This window comes from Paramisgurnus dabryanus, chromosome 20 (assembly GCF_030506205.2).
Source record: "Paramisgurnus dabryanus chromosome 20, PD_genome_1.1, whole genome shotgun sequence".
NCBI classification, from domain to species: domain Eukaryota; kingdom Metazoa; phylum Chordata; class Actinopteri; order Cypriniformes; family Cobitidae; genus Paramisgurnus; species Paramisgurnus dabryanus.
This window is the reverse complement of record NC_133356.1, coordinates 15,317,931-15,337,420: the sequence shown is the minus strand read 5'-3', so window position 1 is coordinate 15,337,420 and position 19,490 is coordinate 15,317,931. Positions and strand designations below refer to the sequence as shown.

Here is a 19,490-nt window from a genome sequence, read left to right as displayed (position 1 = left end):
TTAAATGAAATTAGGTACAAGTGTACACATTTTAAATGGAAAACATAAATAAATAAATAAATAAATATTTATGGCTTGTTAGTATTAATGTTTGTTAAAGGCTGTGCAGAAGTTATTTGCAGGCCTACATTTTTTGCCAAAAAACAAACAAACAAACAAACAAAAAAATATGTGTGTCAATATCACATATTTTCTTAGTATTTTTGTCTTGTTTTCAGTACAAATATCAAAAATTCTTAAATTAAGATGCTTTTTCTGGATGAGCAAAACGACCCAAGAAAATGAGTCTAGTTTTTAGACCAAAAATATCAAATTTAGGTGATTTTGTGCATAAAACAAGCAAAACAATCTGCCAATGGGGTAAGCAAAAAAAACACTAAATTCAAGAAAAATTCTAGAAAAATTAGCTTACCCCATTGGAATATTTTTTCCTTGTTTTATGCAGAAAATCACTTAAATACGATATCTTTGGTATAAAAACTTATTTTCTTGGGTCGTTTTGTTCATCAAGAAAAAGCATATTAATTTAAGAATTTTCTGATATTTTTACTAAAAACAAGACAAAAATACTGAGAAATGTATTTCTTGAAAATCTTTTGCAGTGTATATGTGTGTTTGTGTGTGTAATTCGGTTTTAATATAGGCAGGTGTACACATTTTAAATGGCAAATAAATAAATATATGGCTTATAAGTATTAATATTTGTTAAAGGTTGTGCAGTTATTTGCAGGCATACATTTTTAGCAAAAAAAAAAGAATAATAACACAAATTGTGTCGATATCACTTATAAAGATATAAACCCTGTTTTTTTTATTAACCCTATATATAAATATGTATATAATAGTTTACAAAATATACATTTAAGGATGTAAAGGTAATTAAAAACATAGAAAGTGATGAGATTTCAAATATAGAGGTTTAAGTGAGCCTATGTCTTATAAAATGGGTTGAAGTGTGTTTTGCTTTGAAGGGATTAAATTTACACGGATTACATTTTAAAGAAAGCATAAAGAAACTTAAACAAGAGGTTAGATCATAAGTTAAAAATAGACCCACTGGATTTAACTGTTTCAGCACTGCGCAAATCCGGACAGTTCCATCTACACATTGCTGTTTCAAAGAATTCAGAAAATCTTTATGTGAAATGTACGGTCAATCGATTCGAAAACAAATAAACTAAAACAACGCTTTGAAGTTATAAATATTACGGTACTATAATTTTGATTGTCACCACAAGAGGGAACATAATACGTTGTTTAATGGAAGCGTCCGCCGGGTATATAACGAGAATCACACCCATTTTTAGACTCCATCAGTTGTTACCAAGATGAGTTACGGGTCAGACCTGTACATGTCCTCATCCTATAGACGGATTTTTGGGGAAACCCCTCGTTTTACGGCTTCCCCATCTAGACTGAGCAATGTCTCTCCACGGGGTTCTGCGTCTTCCAGTGGTTTTAGGTCCCCCAGCAGCGCAACTCCCGCCGCGTTTTACAAGAGATCGGGCCGGTCATCTTCCTTCTCCCCGATCCCTTTCGACAACGTGGATTTCTCGCAAGCGTCTGTCATAAACAACGAGTTCAAAATCATTCGAACCAATGAAAAGGAACAACTGCAGGGTCTCAATGACCGTTTTGCTATGTTTATTGAGAAAGTGCGCAACCTGGAGCAGCACAATAAAGTCCTGGAGACCGAACTTATCACCCTCCGCCAAAAGCAGACCGAGCCGTCTAGACTGTCTGAACTCTATCAACAAGAGATCAGAGATCTTCGCGCCCAGCTTGATGAAATGAACAATGAGAAGTCTCATATACTTATAGAACGAGACAACATAGAGGAAGACATGCAAAAACTCCGAAGCAAGTTGGAGGACGAGATTCGAGCACGAGAAGAAGCCGAACAGGCTCTCAGAGCATACAAAAAGGACGTGGATGATGCCACAATGGTACGAGTGGATCTGGAAAGAAAACTCGAGTCCCTTTTGGACGAGATCAATTTTTTGAGGAAAGTGCATGATGAAGAGGTGACAGAGTTAACAAGCATGATCCAAGCAGCCCAGATATCTGTGGAAGTGGAGTTATCCAAGCCCGATCTCACTTCGGCACTGAAAGAAATCCGAGGCCAGTATGAAACCATCGCATATAAGAACCAACAGTCTGCCGAAGAATGGTACAAATCAAAGTTTGCCAGTCTAAACGAGCAAGCCAGTAAAACCAACGAGACAATGAGAGCCACGAGGGAGGAGATCAATGATTACAGAAGACAACTGCAATCCAAAACCATCGAAGTTGAAACCTTACGAGGCACAAACGAATCGCTTGAACGACAGATCCGTGAGATGGAAGATGCGCACAATGCCGAGATCGCAGGATATCAGGTAGGCACATAATTACAATGTATTGTTCTTGAGGTGTCCCTAAAGGGTTTGTATTTTATTTAGGTGGAGCTGGGGGTGTTAATTATTATCATGTACACTTTAAAATGCAATTCATGATGTTTTAATAAGTTATCTGAGCTCGATGGTTTCTGGGCGGCCTCTGTCCATGGTGCTGAACTAATGCGCACGAGGTTAATACGACTAAAGAGTCTCTCTGATAAAGAGGATTTTGCAAGGGTGGCTTCTGCAAGGTCATGGTCACCTGGTGAAATAAACACAATTTATTTTATATTGATATAACACAAATATTTTGCAAATATTGATATTTACTAAACAGTTAGTACCATATACCATTACATATTTACTATGAACTATAATAGGCCTATTTCAATTTCTTGAAAGTGAAAAAGTGCCACCTTAAATCAGATTAGTGTCTCTGGAGCTCCTAATGAGAGTTTTTTTTTAACCAAGACTGTCTAATTTAGGTGGAGACATCATTAATTACTTGCTAGTGAGGTGGTCATGTAAATATAAAAAGTCCAACAAACCAACACATAAACTGACTTAATGTACCATATTACTTTATAAAGCAACATCTGTCCATCTTATGATGGACATTGCACAATAGTGTTAAAATAATATTTGTTTTCATTGACCCTAACCAGGAAACCGTTGGGCAGCTGGACCTCGAGCTTAGAAATACTAAAAGTGAAATGGCACATCACCTCAGAGAGTATCAGGATCTGTTGAATGTCAAGATGGCGTTAGACATTGAAATTGCAGCATACAGGTACGGTACACAGGCAGTTATTCATTGTTACTATTTTAATTACCCATAAAGAAAGCGAAAGAATGAGAATGTCACATTAATGTACCTATGACAAAAAATAACTATCAATGTCCTTTTAGGAAACTACTGGAGGGTGAAGAAACCCACTTCAGTTCTGGGATCACTTTCCCCAGCACACCCAGCATTAGTTATGGGTTTCAGAGTCTTTCCACTTTTACATCAAATCGCAATCCCAAAAAAGAAAAAGAGGAAGAGACACAATCCAAATCTAAGGCAGCCATCAAGCGGGATAAAAACATTGAGGAAACTGCTGTTATTATGAAGGAAGAAAAGAGTGATAATGTTGATGCTAAATCTAACTAGAAAGATAAAATCTGACACATGCTATAGATAATGTTGTGTTTAATATGTTTTTCTCTAGTGAGAAACTGATTTTAATCATTGTGTGATGTCTGTCTTAATGTTTGACATAGTAAACACTGCCATTAGTAGTTTATGGTAAAAGCACTTTTAAGATATTCTTACTGTGACATGGTTGTAAACATCATATATACAGAATGTTGGTATCACACTACAGAATTACTGCCTCAAATATTTCCTGTATCTCCTAATTAATGTAGCATTATGGATAGTATTTTAGCACTGTAAATGATGTTATAAGACTATTAACCTTTATGGAGAGAAGAGTTTTTGTAGACACAATTTAATGATTTTAGATAAATTCACATGTACTGTATTATCATGTATTGTTGGGTAGCATTATGGCATATTTCAAATAGAGGACCAAACAACTAAATTATACTTAAACTGTACCACATGTATGCCTTAAACACATTAACAGCAGCAATTTGAGTATCATGTTTCTTCGTATTGTCCATATTTGGCTCTCTTTAACATTAATAAAAATGTATCACAAATCTGTAGTTTGAATGGTATTTGATTTTACGATATGCCCACCAGGATGAATAATGCCTCTCATGTATTTCTTTGACCATTGTTGTTTATTCAAGTCTTTATAAGCAATGCTCAATAGCAACATCCAAGTGTACATATATCTAAATATATTATATCTGAAATGCATTTCATTGTTTTTAATAGTAAAGCTGACCTTCTGTTTGAATGCTAATGGATTCTGTTTCTTTCCACACACAACAGAGGATTTAAAGATCTGATCGATACCTCCCTCCACCTAAAATCAGATGCCCTTTTAAATTCCCTTTATAATCACCAAAAGAAGCTCCTTATGTAAATGGATAAGACAGCAAACGTCAAGTTTATTCAAACTGATACAGTGAACACGTGATCAAGGTAAATTACCAGTTTAACAAATTCAAATTTTGTTTCTAAATTTAAAGAGACTATGACACTACACTGTACTAAATATTTTAAGATGTTACCTAAAACAAAAGTACATTCATTTGATGTAGTATTTGTAGTGGATGCGGTTCTCATGGAAACTATTTTTTACGGTCTCCAGTCTAGACTGTCCCCACGGATTTATGTGTCCTCGACCCCTCCCCTCCTCTTACTCTTTTAGCAATCCTATCTCTAAAGCATTTAAGGGTGATAATGGTTAACAAAGAAGCTCCTACAATTGACGGCCTCAAATCTTAATTAGTTTAATAAAGTGGGGTATATTTACAAAGGAATTCTCAAAACTGTAAAGATTTCTAAATAAAAATGGGTGTGTTATTTATGTGTGTGTGTGTGTGTGTGTGTGTGTGTGTCTGTGCTGATACGTGCACACACACAAACACGTCTGGCCAAGCACACACCTGCATTAACTCATAATGTTGCTGTAAAAAAAGACTTGACTCCATAAATGAAGCTTTTGTTAAGGTATTTTTTTATTCTCAGACGATTTTGTAGAAAAAACCTGAGAAACACAGAGAGTAATGCACTCGATTCACATTTGAAAGATGAGGAAGACAATGAAATAATTAACCATTTAGAGAAAACTAATATCTTGCAATGCTATGACACTGTGGGCACACTGCATTTTACAAAGAAAATATACCTTTTCTTTTTATTTAATTAATATAATCACTGTTAATTGTTCTAGAATCATACACTATTTTACCCTAACTTGTAAAACACCTGCACTCCTAGGTGTAGAGTAAAATCGCCCCCTTATGTTTCTGCAACATAACAGAGGTATAAAACAGAAAACTAACAGACCTGTAAACTACAAAAAAAATAATAATAAACCAAATTCTATTGCTATTATACAGTGTTTGGTGTAAATAACTCATTACAGTGCTGAAGTTTATCAGTGCATTTGCTGAAACAAGTGTGGTATCTTTCTAGCAAATTGATCAAGGAAGGCATCATTTTTGCATAGGATACAATCTTTTAAAGCTCAGTTTAGCTCTTGAAATTAAATCGCTATGACTAAGTTCACAGTAGTTGGTCTTTCTATAGGTTCACTGAGCCGGCAGCATTAGTCCAAAATGTAAAACCAACATCCCATCCTGAAAGAGCAAAGAGACACGAGAATTTAACTTACATTTTAATGTCTTAATAAACATAATAAATGTCTTATTCTGGAAGATTGCTGTCATTTTAATATTAATTCATACTACTAACAAAATTTTTTTAATCATACAAAAAATTACCACGTTACAGTACATATAGCAGATGTTCTGAACCTGGTCTGTCTCTCTCTCTCAAAGAAACATACAAATACCCAATTTAATTTTGTAAAGAAATACTTGACCCAAAAGAATTTGCAGTAAAGATTGGTGGTAACAACCACAAGCCTTCATGTAAATGCTATTTTCAGACGACATAACACATATCACGCAGCAGGTGAGGCTCTAATGTAATGCTGTGTGATGACAGAGTGAGACAGGAACTAGACAAGGCGCCTGTAGTTCACACTTATTAGCAGTTTATACCAGCCGAGCTGAGTCTCTCTAAAACATCACACTGCTACTGACTAAACACAAGTCTAGGCTAGATTTCTATGCACATAGACTTTAGATGGATATCTGTTACATCTAGCTATTTTTAGGGTTGTAAGCATTATTTGCCAAATGCCAACAAACACGGACACAGCGTTGTTTGTTGCTGTTCGTCGGATCACTGTAAATTAGCCAATGGACAATTTTTTAAATCAAGTAACAATTTCTTTAAGTTCTGTACTGTTTTTGCCTTGCGTATACACTTTCTACACTTTACGTTTTACTATTTCTTAAGGAAAAAAGCAAAAAAAAAACCACAATTGCATCAATAATTATACAAGTCCTGTAATATATACCAGTTCTATGAAAGTTATAGAGAGAAAATCATGAGTTGTTCTCTTATGGAGGTGAAGGTAAAAAGAAAGCTAATGTCATTTGCAAAGGATGGCACCCACCTTAAATGAATTTTTCCCCAGGGTGTTACACACTTCGCTCAAAGACTGGTACTGCTCAAGGAGATGCTGTCCGCATACAACATCAACCTGCCAAAGAAAATTATTAACTATAATACTACAACACAACTCAAATATTAAGACAGATTTAATGTGTACATGTATACAGTACAGCATTGACACATTCAGAAACTGTAAACAACTAAACTTCTACAATTTCAATGGCATGCTGTTCTAAAATAGGCTATTCCCAACATAATTAGGTGATTTTTAGCGTCTATTATGTAAAACAGGTTGTCCTGGTACAAACCACACCAACCGTGTATCCAGATAAGTTTTGGCTAATCAAGACTAAGTGATCAGGTGCCAGGTAAATACCATAAGCCATTAATCCAACATCCGTTTAACCGTACAACATGCTACCTCCACCTCAACTCTTCAAAGGCTATTTTATACCAGATGCAATTGTCTTAGTCTGCACTGGTAAAGCTGAATAATATAAATAAGAATAACAAAGCATGAGATTTTCTTTTCAAACATAACCACTGCTATTCACAACTGCAGACAGCTATTTTTGCGCTTGACTGAGCCATGGCCCTTTTTAAAGATTCCAATCCTTATCCAGAATTGGGATTAGGGGAGAACTAATTAAACGGCAACGTGGCAGGACTGTAAAGTGTGATGGAGAGTCATTGAAGCGTTGAAAGAAAAAAGTGAAGATGCTATTAACATTATTTTATTAAATGCTCTTTCATAAAGGCTTATACTGGAAAGAGCAATGGTTTACTAGAGATTGATTTGGCTGAATTAAGAGTCTATCTCATTGGCAGAACATGCCAGCAGCAATGCCAAGATGGTATAACTCAAAATATTATAACGTATACAATGAATATAATGTTGTTGCTTTGATAAGGGTCTGGCAAAAGCAGAAATGTAGACAAATAAAGAAGCAAAAACATGACTCAGCATCCCTGTTTAATTAGCGTCTGACTGACTTTACCAGACCTGTCAGATTGAATTATTGAGCGTCTGACACAGCAGTGGTTTGTTCACCAGACACATCCTCAGACAGTGTCAGACCTCTGACAGAGCTGGCCATCTGAGCCAGGATATATGCCTCTGGTTACATGAAAAACAACCTGTTAACTGTTTCCTTACAAATGGACTGTTGTGGAGACATGGTTTGTGATTTAAATTCCAGGATTCAAAAAATGTGGATGCGATAAAAAAAGCAGAAACAACATTGCTTCACCTTGCAATTTGGACTCAGCTCCATCTTCCTCCGGATGAAGAGCTCCACATGACGGATAGTAGCTTGCCCTGACACACGCACATACTTCCTCTCTAGAGGCTTAAAAGTAAAAATATTATCGACATGCACACAAAAAATAACTAGCATTCAGCCATTTATTTCACAAGAACAAAAAAAATGCTATTTGTTTTGAAGTCTTATCTGCGTAAAAGTCATCAAGTTACATATCAAAGCTATTGACAAAATGTGAACATTACCTTATAATTTGCAACTCCTTCTTCAGCTCTGTAAATCAAAGATATGCAAGATAAATAGATTTAAATACAGAGCACATCTCTTTTATTTGTATAATAACAAATAAAACAAGGATGGGCATTTGCAATTATACCACTGTATAACAAGTTCGATCAAGAAAACAGAACAATGCCTATGAAGAATCTTCTGTTTTTTGATAGATTGGCTCCATCTTGTGGTGCACATGAACTCCTTGGGATTTAGAAATTAGTAAACATTAGGGGTGGGGGGATACAGCATAGTATTGTGATATTTTTCACAATGATACTGTGTCAATACACGGACACCAAGTAGCATTTTCATTTTGCATTGTTCGAAATACCTGTAGTATAGTAGCAGAGCAGTGCATACCTGTGTGCATTTAACCCTTGTGCGTTCGCATGAACATTTTTGTTTATTTTGAACTTAAGTATGTTTTAAATTGAAGCAGAAGGGTTAAGTAAGGACTAGACTATAATACAAATATTTTGCCAGGTGCATACAACATTTATGACAGGTTTTCATAAAAGTGTTGGCAAGTTTGCCTACCTGATAATCACATTTTGCAGCAATAAAATTTAAGTGAGATGAAGCCAATCCCCCCAGCAATATACTGAAGAATATCATAATAAATCTAAAAGCGCAATAATATGGTATTGTGCCATAAGGACCATGATAATATTGTATCGTGCGGCCATTGGTAATTCCCACCCCCAAGTAAACATAAAACAGCTTTTAAAACCCATTATGTTACATTTTTTATACTAAAGGATTTATAGCAAATTTTAAAATCGCAACTCCTTACTAGTCAAGAAAGTTGAAATAAATTAAAAATGTAAGTGCAACAAGGAATTTCTTTACAGTGTACAAATGAATAAAGGAGAGGAGTTGAGATAAGAAGGTGATGTCAGCCCAAAAAAGGAAAGCCATTTCAGAGGTGGAGCTTTAATGTTACTGATAAATTTGCAAAAACAGGAAACCTTACTGACCCCAAAAACTCCAACATCAGAGACACATCCAGCTCTGAGGGAATTGTAAAAATAGACTGAGGCAGGGCATCTTTCTTATGTCTCTGAGGCAGCTTTACTGGACCCATGGCTGGCACTGCCACTGGGGTTAAAGAGAGAAAATTCTCATCATTAGAACATAAATAAACAGGCTTTTTAAAGGTGTACAAAATATTCATAAAATAATCTCATTAGTTGATTTAATTTATACAAACCTGGCTTTGGAACGTCAAGCCCTCTCTTTTTATAAAATTCACTTATTCTTGACCTTTCATCTTGAGGAAAACAAATTTAGTTGTCAATTGTTGATCACACGCACAAAACAACAACAACAGTAATCTTCAAATGAAAGACTTTGCCAGTATGGGGCAATTTGGTTAAACTAAAGTGAAAACTAAAAGACTGATTACCTTCTTCCAAATATGGCACCATCTTAAAAACAATGTCTTGTAATTGCCTATCAGGTCTAAAAGAAACAGATGAAATTTGACTCCTTAACAAACAAGCTAAAGCATAGAAATCAAACAGTGAAGAACACAGAAATCCCTTAGGGACTTTCAGGCATATGGGAGGCCATTATATAAGGGAGGGTCCTGAATATAGCAGCTAAGCTAAATCTCTAGTGATAGCCCCAACTAGTAAACAAGACTATTAGGATTTCATCATAAAAAATAAAAATTAATGTCACAGCTTACCTTACGTGGTACAGTGGCTGTGTCTGATGCACTACAATAGCACAGTTTGGACACCTGTTGCTGTAGAAAAAGTGCTTTACTATGCAGCTCTTACAAACTGGGGGAATGGAAAGAAAACACAAGTAAGATAAATATATGTAATGTTAAAGGGCAGTTTTTACAAAAAAAAAATCATCAATACTTACAAGTATGAAGACACTCTGTAATGGTGGTTGCATCAATGAAAAAGCCATTGCAGAGGGCACAGCGAATATAGGGATAAAAATTCCTGAGAGGCAGCAAATCCTTAACAGAAAAAAACAGAGTTTTCATTTAATATGCAGGAATAAAATAAATACATAAATAATCCGGATAGATTATTGACAAAACTAGAGAAAAATAGTACAACATAGTTTATATACAAAAAGTACAAAACGTAAATACTAAAGAATTCATGAATTTGATAAAATGTCATAAAACTTTGGCCCCAGCACCATCGCATGCCCCCCAGTTTGAGAACCACTGCGGTCAAGGGTCTTAATGTTTTTCTTTTTAATCAATTTACAAACATTTCTAAAATTCTGTATTAATTGTAGATCAAATGATTGTAGCATCAGGCTATAACATAACAACATTTAAAAAAATTGAAAGCATTTATTGCACTGTAAAGGAGATAAAACAAGAGATAGAAGGTACATGCAGGCTACATTTAAAGGTAAGATAATAATACTTAAACTTCCTGGAACAAACTTTAAACTTGATGGTGCAAGTTACCTCGTCGTCGGGTTTATTTATCTCGTTGTGGTCGGACACAGCGTGACAGAGGGAAGGGCTTATGGACCCACGCGCAGATCCCTCCACTTCAACTGTCTCTACAGTTCCGTCCATAGTCCACCCAAACAATCAAGTTCTCAAAACAACTGCACAACAACTCAGTGCCTGTCTGGTGTCTTCTATAGTGTCTGTATGCGTTCACTCTAGCGGTATCGCCAATAATCATTTCAGGTATAAGTTTAAAAAACACTTCTGTGCACCTTCACGGTGTTCGCGCTGTACTCAGTGAAGCAGTTTATTCAGTCCAGAATAAAAGTCCCACGCTCAAAAGCAACACGTTGGTGCCGCACTTAACCAGACTAGAATAAAAGTCCTCAGATGATAGTGGTTGTGGGGTAAACAAACGAAATAAATAAAATTAAATAACTAATAGGCGTAAAGATATAAACTAAAACAAACACAGAAATGTAAAAATGTGTATACATAAATCAAAAAGTTAAGGTAGTACAAATACATGCATAACGGATTGCATACTGATTATTTTCCCAGATTACAACTATACTTTTATATGTAAACATTAACTTTTGTGAGCTCTATGTAGATTTGAAAAAAGATTTTGCATAAAAATTATTGAAGTTTTGGAATTCCTTAATTGAAAATAAAATACTGCCACGAATTTCCTTTATGAAACGCATTGTTTGTATTTTATAAGATGTTTAAATCTTCGTCATTATGTATAAGTAAACGCAACAGTCAGAAACGTTTTCGTTTTGGCAATGTTTTACTGCTCTCTACCGGCGCAAGGAACGTATGACAGCAAAGATGGCGGCGTCCAGGAGCAACGTGGATGAAATTCGTGATCGAGTAATATTGGGTGAATTTGGGGTGAAAAATGTAAGTTATTGCTCTGCGAGAGAATTGCATATGGTTAACTGTTTGTCTGTGTGAATATACATTTATTAGGCAATTAAGCATTCGCAATTTGATAATATACGTTTGCACATGCGATACAGTTTTCTTTACACATGTATATGTTAACTTTTTCATTAAGAGGCGTTTATAATGCACACACATATTTAATTGTATTGTATTTCAACCAAACTCAGGTCCATACTACAGATTATCCTGGAAATTATCCTGGTTACGATGACACATGGGACCTGGAAAATTTTAAAAAGGTGTGTGTTTAACTGCACTTTACTTAAATGTTTACGTTCATTGCCATTAGTTGCTAAGTCTTTTATACTTAATTGGTGTAAACGTGTATAACTTTACTCTTCAGAACTTCAAGATCGATATTATTCATTCGGATGAAACCACGTTGGAGTTTGATATGATTGGAATAGATGCTGCTATAGCAAATGCTTTTCGCCGTATATTACTTGCTGAGGTATGTTTAAATGACATTTTACCTATATGCATTTACGTCTCACCTACCTTATCTTTTGCTATTATAGTGTTCTTGTAAATAAAAAAATATAGTGTTTTTGTATTGGAGACTGGGGCTACTTGACACAAGATCATATCTAAGTTACTACAAGGTTTTGAGTCAAATGTTTTCTAGTACTGTATGTTGTCTTTGAAGTTTTTATTAAGTTATATAAAGCATATATAACATATATATATATATATATAAGAATATTTTTTGTAACTAATCTATAGAAAAAATAAATAACGAATATTCCAAAAAAAATGTAAAAAAAAAAATAAGGATTTCATAATATCATAATCCTTGCATGCGTTTTGTTTTAAAAATAACCTTACTATTATTTTACTTTTTATTTTCATAGAAAAAATATGAAATACAGGTTCTGGTGTAGCAGCATACCCCATAGTGTAGTTATCATGTGTTTATGGTCTTCATGGACTATAAAGATAAAAAAAATAATCTTTTTCCCTTAAATTTAAATTCATGTACATGAACCCACCCTGAGAAATATTCTGTCGAATATATGGCAACCAGTATGGGTCTCCCCTTTGTTATATAAAAGCTGTTCTTGAAACAGTAGATTATAGTAATTATATAGCTTATTAACACACTGCCCTCATACTTTTCTCATTGTTTAATTGTTATTTTGTCTCATTTACCAATTTAGGTCCCAACAATGGCAATTGAAAAAGTGTTCATTTACAATAACACATCCATTATTCAGGATGAGATTTTGGCCCATAGACTTGGTCTAGTGCCCATTAAAGCAGATCCTCGTCTTTTTGAGTACAGAAATGCAGGTGAGAACACTTAGCAAACATAATCAGCATGATTTGTATATTTTTATCAGATTATATGTTGTCCTCAATAATAAGCTTGTTATTCTAACATGACTGCCAGTATTAAGATTAAGTCATAAAGATATGAAGACAGAGATTAGAAGTGTGTGTTTTGTTTATCAGAGGATCAGGAGGGCACGGAAATCGACACAATTCAGCTTCAGCTAAAGGTAAAATGCTCCCGAAATCCTAGAGCACCTAAAGACTCTGCAGATCCCAAGGAGTTATATCTCCATCACATGGGTGAGTAAAGTGATACTTACTTGATCATTCCGTTATGTGTTGCATAAAGGTCACGCATTTCACAAATATTTAAAACATTTTGATTGCACAAAAATCCATCAGAGTACTGTGACTGTCTTTAGAGATTAAGTTTACATCAATATTACTTTTCTCACCACAATCAAACCTTTAATGTTTCACTGTTGTGTTTACACTTTTACACTGACCTCTTGTGTTCGGTTTCAGTGTACTCGGGTGACATTAAATGGGTCCCTGTTGGAAACCAAGCCGATGTGTTTGCAGATGCCAAGATTGGCCCTGTGCATGATGACATTCTCCTGGCACAGCTCCGACCAGGACATGAACTTGATATAGTCATGCACTGTGTCAAAGGAATAGGTAAACTAACATTGGCTGTTTTATTTCCAGAGGTGCAAATATTTTTCTTTAAACAAGGTTAAACGAATAGTTTACTCCCAAAAAAAGAATAAAGAAAACCATCAGGGTGTAAACAACATGAGGGAGAGTAAACCGTAATGAAAATCTTCATATCTGGATTAGCTTAATTATTTTATCAATGCAAAAAAGGAAAGGTTGTAGTCTCTTTTTCTTGTATATTTATTCATTGATTAAAGGGGACATAACATGAAAATCTTAGTTTTAGTAAACTAGTTCATAATTTGTCTCCCCTTGTGATGTCATAAGGGGAATAGGGGATAATACAGCCCCTTATTCTGCACTATCCAGCCACGGCACTGCCATTTAATGCAGAGATCAACTCATTTGCATTTGAGGAAAAACCCAAAACCGGCAAATTTTTGCTCACACACATGTGAAATGTCCCCCTTTAACTTAAACTGCATGAGATTGTGTAATCTTTTTATTGGCACCTCACAGGCAAGGATCATGCCAAGTTTTCTCCAGTGGCAACTGCAAGTTACAGACTTCTTCCTGAAATAACATTATTAGAGACCATTGAGGGGGAAAAGGCAGAGAGGTTAAAGGGTTGCTTCTCACCTGGAGTTATTGAACTTGAAAATGTTAATGGTAAGACTCTCCCACTTTATTTGCAAGTAGTGTTGGTATCTGTGACCCTGCCTGTGAAATCCATGATCTAATTATGAGACATGGAGCATCAAAGTTTGATTTTAGACTTTAATTTTAATCTTTGACATGGCCTCACCCAGCCAATATTAAAGATAACAGAGTTATATATTTTTACAAAATGTTTTTTATTATGTTTATTTTATATTATTTTTAAAATACAAAAATTACTTAGGCAGGGTCACATTTGATATGTTGAAAAAAGTTGCATGTGTCATAATTTTACAAAATAATCATATATTTCAGGAAAGCAAGTGGCTAAGGTTGTCAACAGTCGTTTGGACACATGCAGCAGAGAAGTTCTCCGACACGACGACTTGAAGAACTTGGTGAAACTTGGAAGAGTGCGGGATCATTTTATATGTATGTTCATAATGAAGGGTGTTGCATACCATATAGTATTGTTTTTTCCGAATGATGTAATAAATTACAATTTTCTTTATCTTTTTTTTCTTCCCAGTCTCAGTTGAGTCCACAGGGATACTGTCTCCTGAAGTCCTGGTTAGTGAGGCCATTAATGTTCTCATTGCTAAGTGTCAGAAGTTTCTCACAGCACTTGATGCAACAGACATGGACTAAATGGAGAAAATTAAGGCCAGTCACAATCTGCCTAATACCTGGAATTAAAAGGACCATGTATCAGTGGAGTGAATGGTGTTATTGGTTTCATGAATCTGTATGTAGCTTTTGGTCTAAAGCTTTCCTTTGTGATTTCACACCAATTCCATCACCATATGCACAACCAACAACTGAACTTTAGCAGCAGCACCATTAATTTTAGACCTTACATTTGCATCAGAAGATCTTTATTCAATCTTAGGACAGTAAATCTCTGAAGACTATGCTTGGTGTCTATGTTAAGTTTACTCTCTAAGCAATGTAATAGCAGAGGTGAACAGTAAAGTATTTTTTACTCGAGTACATTTTTAATGTTTATTAGGGTTTTTTCTTTTAAAAATGTTTACTTGACTTAATTCTAAAGCATAATGTCATACTTTACTCATTTGCATTTTATATTAAGTTGTGTTTAATAATTTATTGCATTTAAAAAATGTAGAACTTTCTTACTTTACTAAATTACTTGCACATTAAATTATTCATATCAAATAATAAAAAAATATCGATACAGTATTATGCTTTGGAATATAGTGAAGTAAAAGTTTTCCCAAAGAAAAAACGAATAAAGTGTACAGAATTGAAAAAATCTACCCAAGTTAAATAAAAGTACTTTATTGTCCACTTCTGTTAAATAGTCAATTTATTATGACTATTACAAATATAATGCTATATATGGCATTTGACCAGACATGTAGTGACATGTTTATGTTTTTCCATGTGTATAAAATCTTTGGTTTTGACAAAAAAAATTGTCTGTGTTATTTTATCAGAACTATTAATGTTTTGATCTCTTTGGCTTTGTTCCTGCCTGGTTGTTGGCAGCATCCGAATAATAATCCTTCGCTCTTTATGCCTTACTCGCCGAAGACCATTTGCTTAATGTATATAAACCCCTTCAGTGTGATACAAGACACTCCCCTTAGCGTTGGGTCCTGATCACACGGTCAGGGCTTATTTCTGCGATAACAACTGGCTGCCTGTGCATTAACACGCTTATTACATGGCTATTTACCTCATGAATAAGGTAAGAAACATTTGTTATTAATTTGAAATATTTTATTTGCTAATTTTAAACGAAAGCAGACCTTCCATGAGAAAAAAACCTGTTTATTTTTGTTCGGTTTAGTCATTTGTAAATACAATTCCATTGTGCAAGTAGACTAAATAATGCAGACCTATTGAGACTTATTTCCAATCTTTGTAGCAGTGACCTGAGAATCTGCATCTTTAAAAGTTAATATGATGGTATGTCTCGGTATGTGGGGCTTGCTTGAAAAGTTAAAAACACAGATCCACATCTAATAGTTATGTTCTATTGAGACTTATAAAGTGAACATGTTTAGATTCAGCATGTGCTGTTTTGAAATAAAAACATACTGACTGAATTATAAGCTAATGTCCAGCATATGTGGTTGTTACCAGAGGCAGATGAATTTAAAAAGTAGCTTTACTATATTTGCACTGTTGGACTTTGTTTTGCACAGTTAGGGCTGTAGTCAACACAATGAAAGTATTATCTCTTTCTCTTTCAATCACTTCAGCACCTGATGGACTTTTGCAGATTTGGGCACGAAGCTCTGTATTTAATGTCTATTAAGCTCGACAGGAAATGTGTTTGCTGTTCCCAGGATAAGTCCTTAGATTAATTTTTCTTTTCCATGTAAACTGGCATTTTGACTTAGTCGTACGCATAAGTTTGGTCACCCCTGACAATTTCCATGTTTTTCATTTATAAATATTTGGGTGTTTGGATCAGCAATTTCATTTTGATTTATCAAATAACCTAAGGGCACAGCAATATCAGTAGTGAAATGAGGTTTATTGGATTAATAGAAAATATGCAAAATGCATCAAAACGAAATTAGATGGGTGCATAAATTTGGGCACCCCAATAGAAAAAACACATCAATATTTAGTAGAGCCTCCTTCAGCAGAAATTCCAGCCTGTAGATGCTTCCTATAGCCTGCAATGAGTGTCTGGATTCTGGATGAATGTATTTTGGACCATTCCTACTTACAAAACATCTCCAGTTCAGTTAGGTTTGATAGTTGCCAAGCATGAACAGCCCCACAGATGTTTAATGATATTCATGTCTGGGGACTGGGATGACCATTCCAGAACATATCAGAATGTACTTGTTCCTCTGCATAAATGCCAGAGTAGATTTTGAGCAGGGTTTTGGGTCGTTGTCTTGTTGAAATATCTAGCCCCGGTGTACCTTCAACTTTGTGACTGATTTCTCAACATTATTCTTAAGAATCTGCTGATATTTAGTGGAATCCATGTGACCCTCAATTTTAACTAGATTCCCAGTACCGCCACTGGCAACACAGCCCCACAACATGATGGAACCTCCACCATATTTTACTGTGGGTAGCAAGTGTTATTGGAACTTGATGTGCTTTTGCCGTTATGCATAACCCCCTTGTTATGACCAAATAACTAAATCTTTCATCAGTCCACAACACCTTATTTCAAAATGTAGCTGGCTTTTCCAATTGTGCCTTTGCATACCTCAAGGGACTCTGTTTGTGGCATGTGTGCAGAAAAGGCTTCTTTCGCATGAAAGTGCGCAGAGTTGTTAAACGATGCACAGTGACACCATCTGCAGCAAATTGATGTTGTAGGTCTTTGGAGGTGGTCTATGGGCTGTTTTTGACCGTTCTCGCCATCCTTCGCCTTTGCCTCTCCAATATTTTATTTGGCCTGCCACTTTTGGCCTTAAGAAGAACTGTGCCTCTGGTCTTCCATTTCCTCACTATGTTCCTCACAGTGGACACTGGCCACTTATTTCTTTGCGATAACATTTTGTAGCCTTCCCCTCAACCATAATATTGAACAATCTTTGCTTTCAGGTCATTTGAGAGTTGTTTTAAGGTCTCCATGTTGCCACTCTTCAGGGAGAGTCAAAGAGAACAACAACTTGCAATTGGACACCTTAAATACCTTTTCTCATGATTGAATGCACCTGTCAATGAAGTTCAAGGCTTAATGAGCTCACCAAACCAATTGTGTGTTTCAATTAATCAGTGCTAAGTAGTTACAAGTATTCAAATTAACAAAATGCCAAGGGTGCCCAAATTTATGCACCCGTCTAATTTCATTTTGATGCATATTGCACATTTTCTGTTAATCCAATAAACCTCATTACTGCGTCTTTCAGTTATTTGATAGATCCAAATGAAATTGCTGATCCAAAAAATATTTATAAATGAAAATCATGGAAATTGTCAGGGGTGCCCAAACGTTTGCATACGACTGTGTTATTAGTGGAAAGGGCACTGCATTTGCGTTGCATCAATCGTTTACACCATTCCACCCATGACACATGCCGTAAACAGATATCTGTTAAAATTGGGCCAGAGTGTATTCAGAGACGACGAGTTGCCTAAGGACAAGGCGCAATAAGTGGGTCACCTTCTATTGTGTGGCTCTCATCACTATAACAGCTGCGCTGGGGAGGTTCTGCTGAGACTGGTTGAGACTGGAACACACGGATGGAGTCGCTTGGCATTCTCCATTTCTCTCCGCTCTCGCAGACTGTGTCAGTACATAGCTTTGCTTTTTGGCAGGAACCACTCGAAGGATAAAAGACAGTAAAAAGATCTAATATCTTTGCTGGCCAGAACTGTTTAGAAAACATACTGTATTATTTTCCTTGGAAAGCAAATTACGATCACTTCAATAAAGGATCAATTCCAATCACTGACATTCTCCAATGAAGCTCATTGGCTGGACATTTTCAATTTTATAGTATTTTCTTAGTTGGAGTGCAAAATGCATCATGGTGGTCTGTAAATATGTAAATGTGTTATCTGAGGTTGGTTGAAATTTACTAATAATGTGGGAAACACAATGTTAGGATGTATTTGTGACCCTGCCTATTAAATCCCAGTCTTATAATCAAATGTATCAAGATTAGATTTTTCACATTTTGTCCCAGACTGAGTGCTTGTTGGCAAAGAATTTAAATTGTTTTGTTACTTTTTGTTTGTATAGTGGCATAATGATGGCGAAATTAACAATTGATAACCAGCCTCATGACCTGCCACAGGCCACCCACAGTCTGTTCATTGACCTGATGCATTTGCATTCATCTTTAACTTTGGCAATCTCTAATCTGATTGGCTGACTTGACATAACCTCAAGACGTCTACACACATTTTTTTATTTTCCGCAGTATTTTGTGGTGAACTGTTTGTGAGGACTCTTGCACCCTGCCTGTGAAAACTCAGATCAATAAATTTTTAACATAAAGATGTCCTACATAATGTAAAGGCCATTCATTTATGTTTTTATGCAAAGCGACTTGCAGATCATTACAAGGTACACATTTTTTTTATCAGTATGTCTGTTCCCTGGGTTCAAACCCATGACCTAATGCAATGCAATGCTCTACCATTGGCTATACGGAAGCATTCTGGGAAAATATAACTATTTATGTTGACTGAGTACGACCATGTCAAAGATTGAAATCAATAAGTTAGATTATAAGACCGGGTCACATTTGACTTGTTTCAACCTAGTCTATAGCACATAAAACAACTGTGCTTGTTTATGTTTTACTTTCTTTATGTCTAAGTAGGACAAGATCAGAGCAATACTTTTGGACCAGACTTTTTGCTAAAGGTCTATCCACATGAGACTAGCCAAACCTTGACTCCTTGTTTGCATTGCTAATAAAACTCCCATTGCATTTGATCTCCTCTCAGATCAGCTGATTTGAATAACATCTGACTCATTATGTGTGAGACAATGGAACATTGGAAGTTTA

The 19,490-nt window shown here is 35.5% G+C and overlaps 3 protein-coding genes across 4 annotated transcripts; 2 read left to right on the top strand and 1 right to left on the bottom strand.

The window, feature by feature from the left end:
• Positions 1 to 1,110: 1,110 nt before the first annotated feature.
• On the top strand, positions 1,111 to 4,251 carry inaa (internexin neuronal intermediate filament protein, alpha a). The gene is made up of 3 exons (XM_065296630.2): positions 1,111 to 2,378; positions 3,044 to 3,168; positions 3,288 to 4,251. Exons 1-3 carry the CDS (start codon positions 1,329 to 1,331, stop codon positions 3,529 to 3,531), a joined length of 1,419 nt encoding a protein of 472 aa, XP_065152702.1. The 5' UTR covers positions 1,111 to 1,328; the 3' UTR covers positions 3,532 to 4,251.
• A 756-nt stretch (positions 4,252 to 5,007) lies between these two features.
• Positions 5,008 to 10,833, bottom strand: pcgf6 (polycomb group ring finger 6). Of its 2 annotated transcripts, none has more exons than XM_065296628.2 (10): positions 10,504 to 10,833; positions 9,936 to 10,035; positions 9,751 to 9,847; positions 9,466 to 9,521; positions 9,271 to 9,330; positions 9,038 to 9,158; positions 8,033 to 8,060; positions 7,776 to 7,874; positions 6,527 to 6,613; positions 5,008 to 5,639 (listed from the first exon to the last, which is right to left on the bottom strand). In XM_065296628.2, the coding sequence occupies exons 1-10, from the start codon at positions 10,615 to 10,617 to the stop codon at positions 5,592 to 5,594; spliced, it is 810 nt and encodes a 269-aa protein (XP_065152700.1). In that variant the 5' UTR covers positions 10,618 to 10,833; the 3' UTR covers positions 5,008 to 5,591. The 2 variants fall into 2 exon arrangements, with proteins under 2 accessions (XP_065152700.1, XP_065152701.1); XM_065296629.2 differs by having other exon boundaries at positions 9,038 to 9,152.
• Positions 10,834 to 11,285: 452 nt separating this feature from the next.
• On the top strand, positions 11,286 to 15,443 carry polr1c (RNA polymerase I and III subunit C). The gene is made up of 9 exons (XM_065296627.2): positions 11,286 to 11,397; positions 11,610 to 11,681; positions 11,786 to 11,893; positions 12,600 to 12,732; positions 12,895 to 13,014; positions 13,240 to 13,392; positions 13,891 to 14,040; positions 14,344 to 14,460; positions 14,558 to 15,443. Exons 1-9 carry the CDS (start codon positions 11,314 to 11,316, stop codon positions 14,674 to 14,676), a joined length of 1,056 nt encoding a protein of 351 aa, XP_065152699.1. The 5' UTR covers positions 11,286 to 11,313; the 3' UTR covers positions 14,677 to 15,443.
• Positions 15,444 to 19,490: the final 4,047 nt, after the last annotated feature.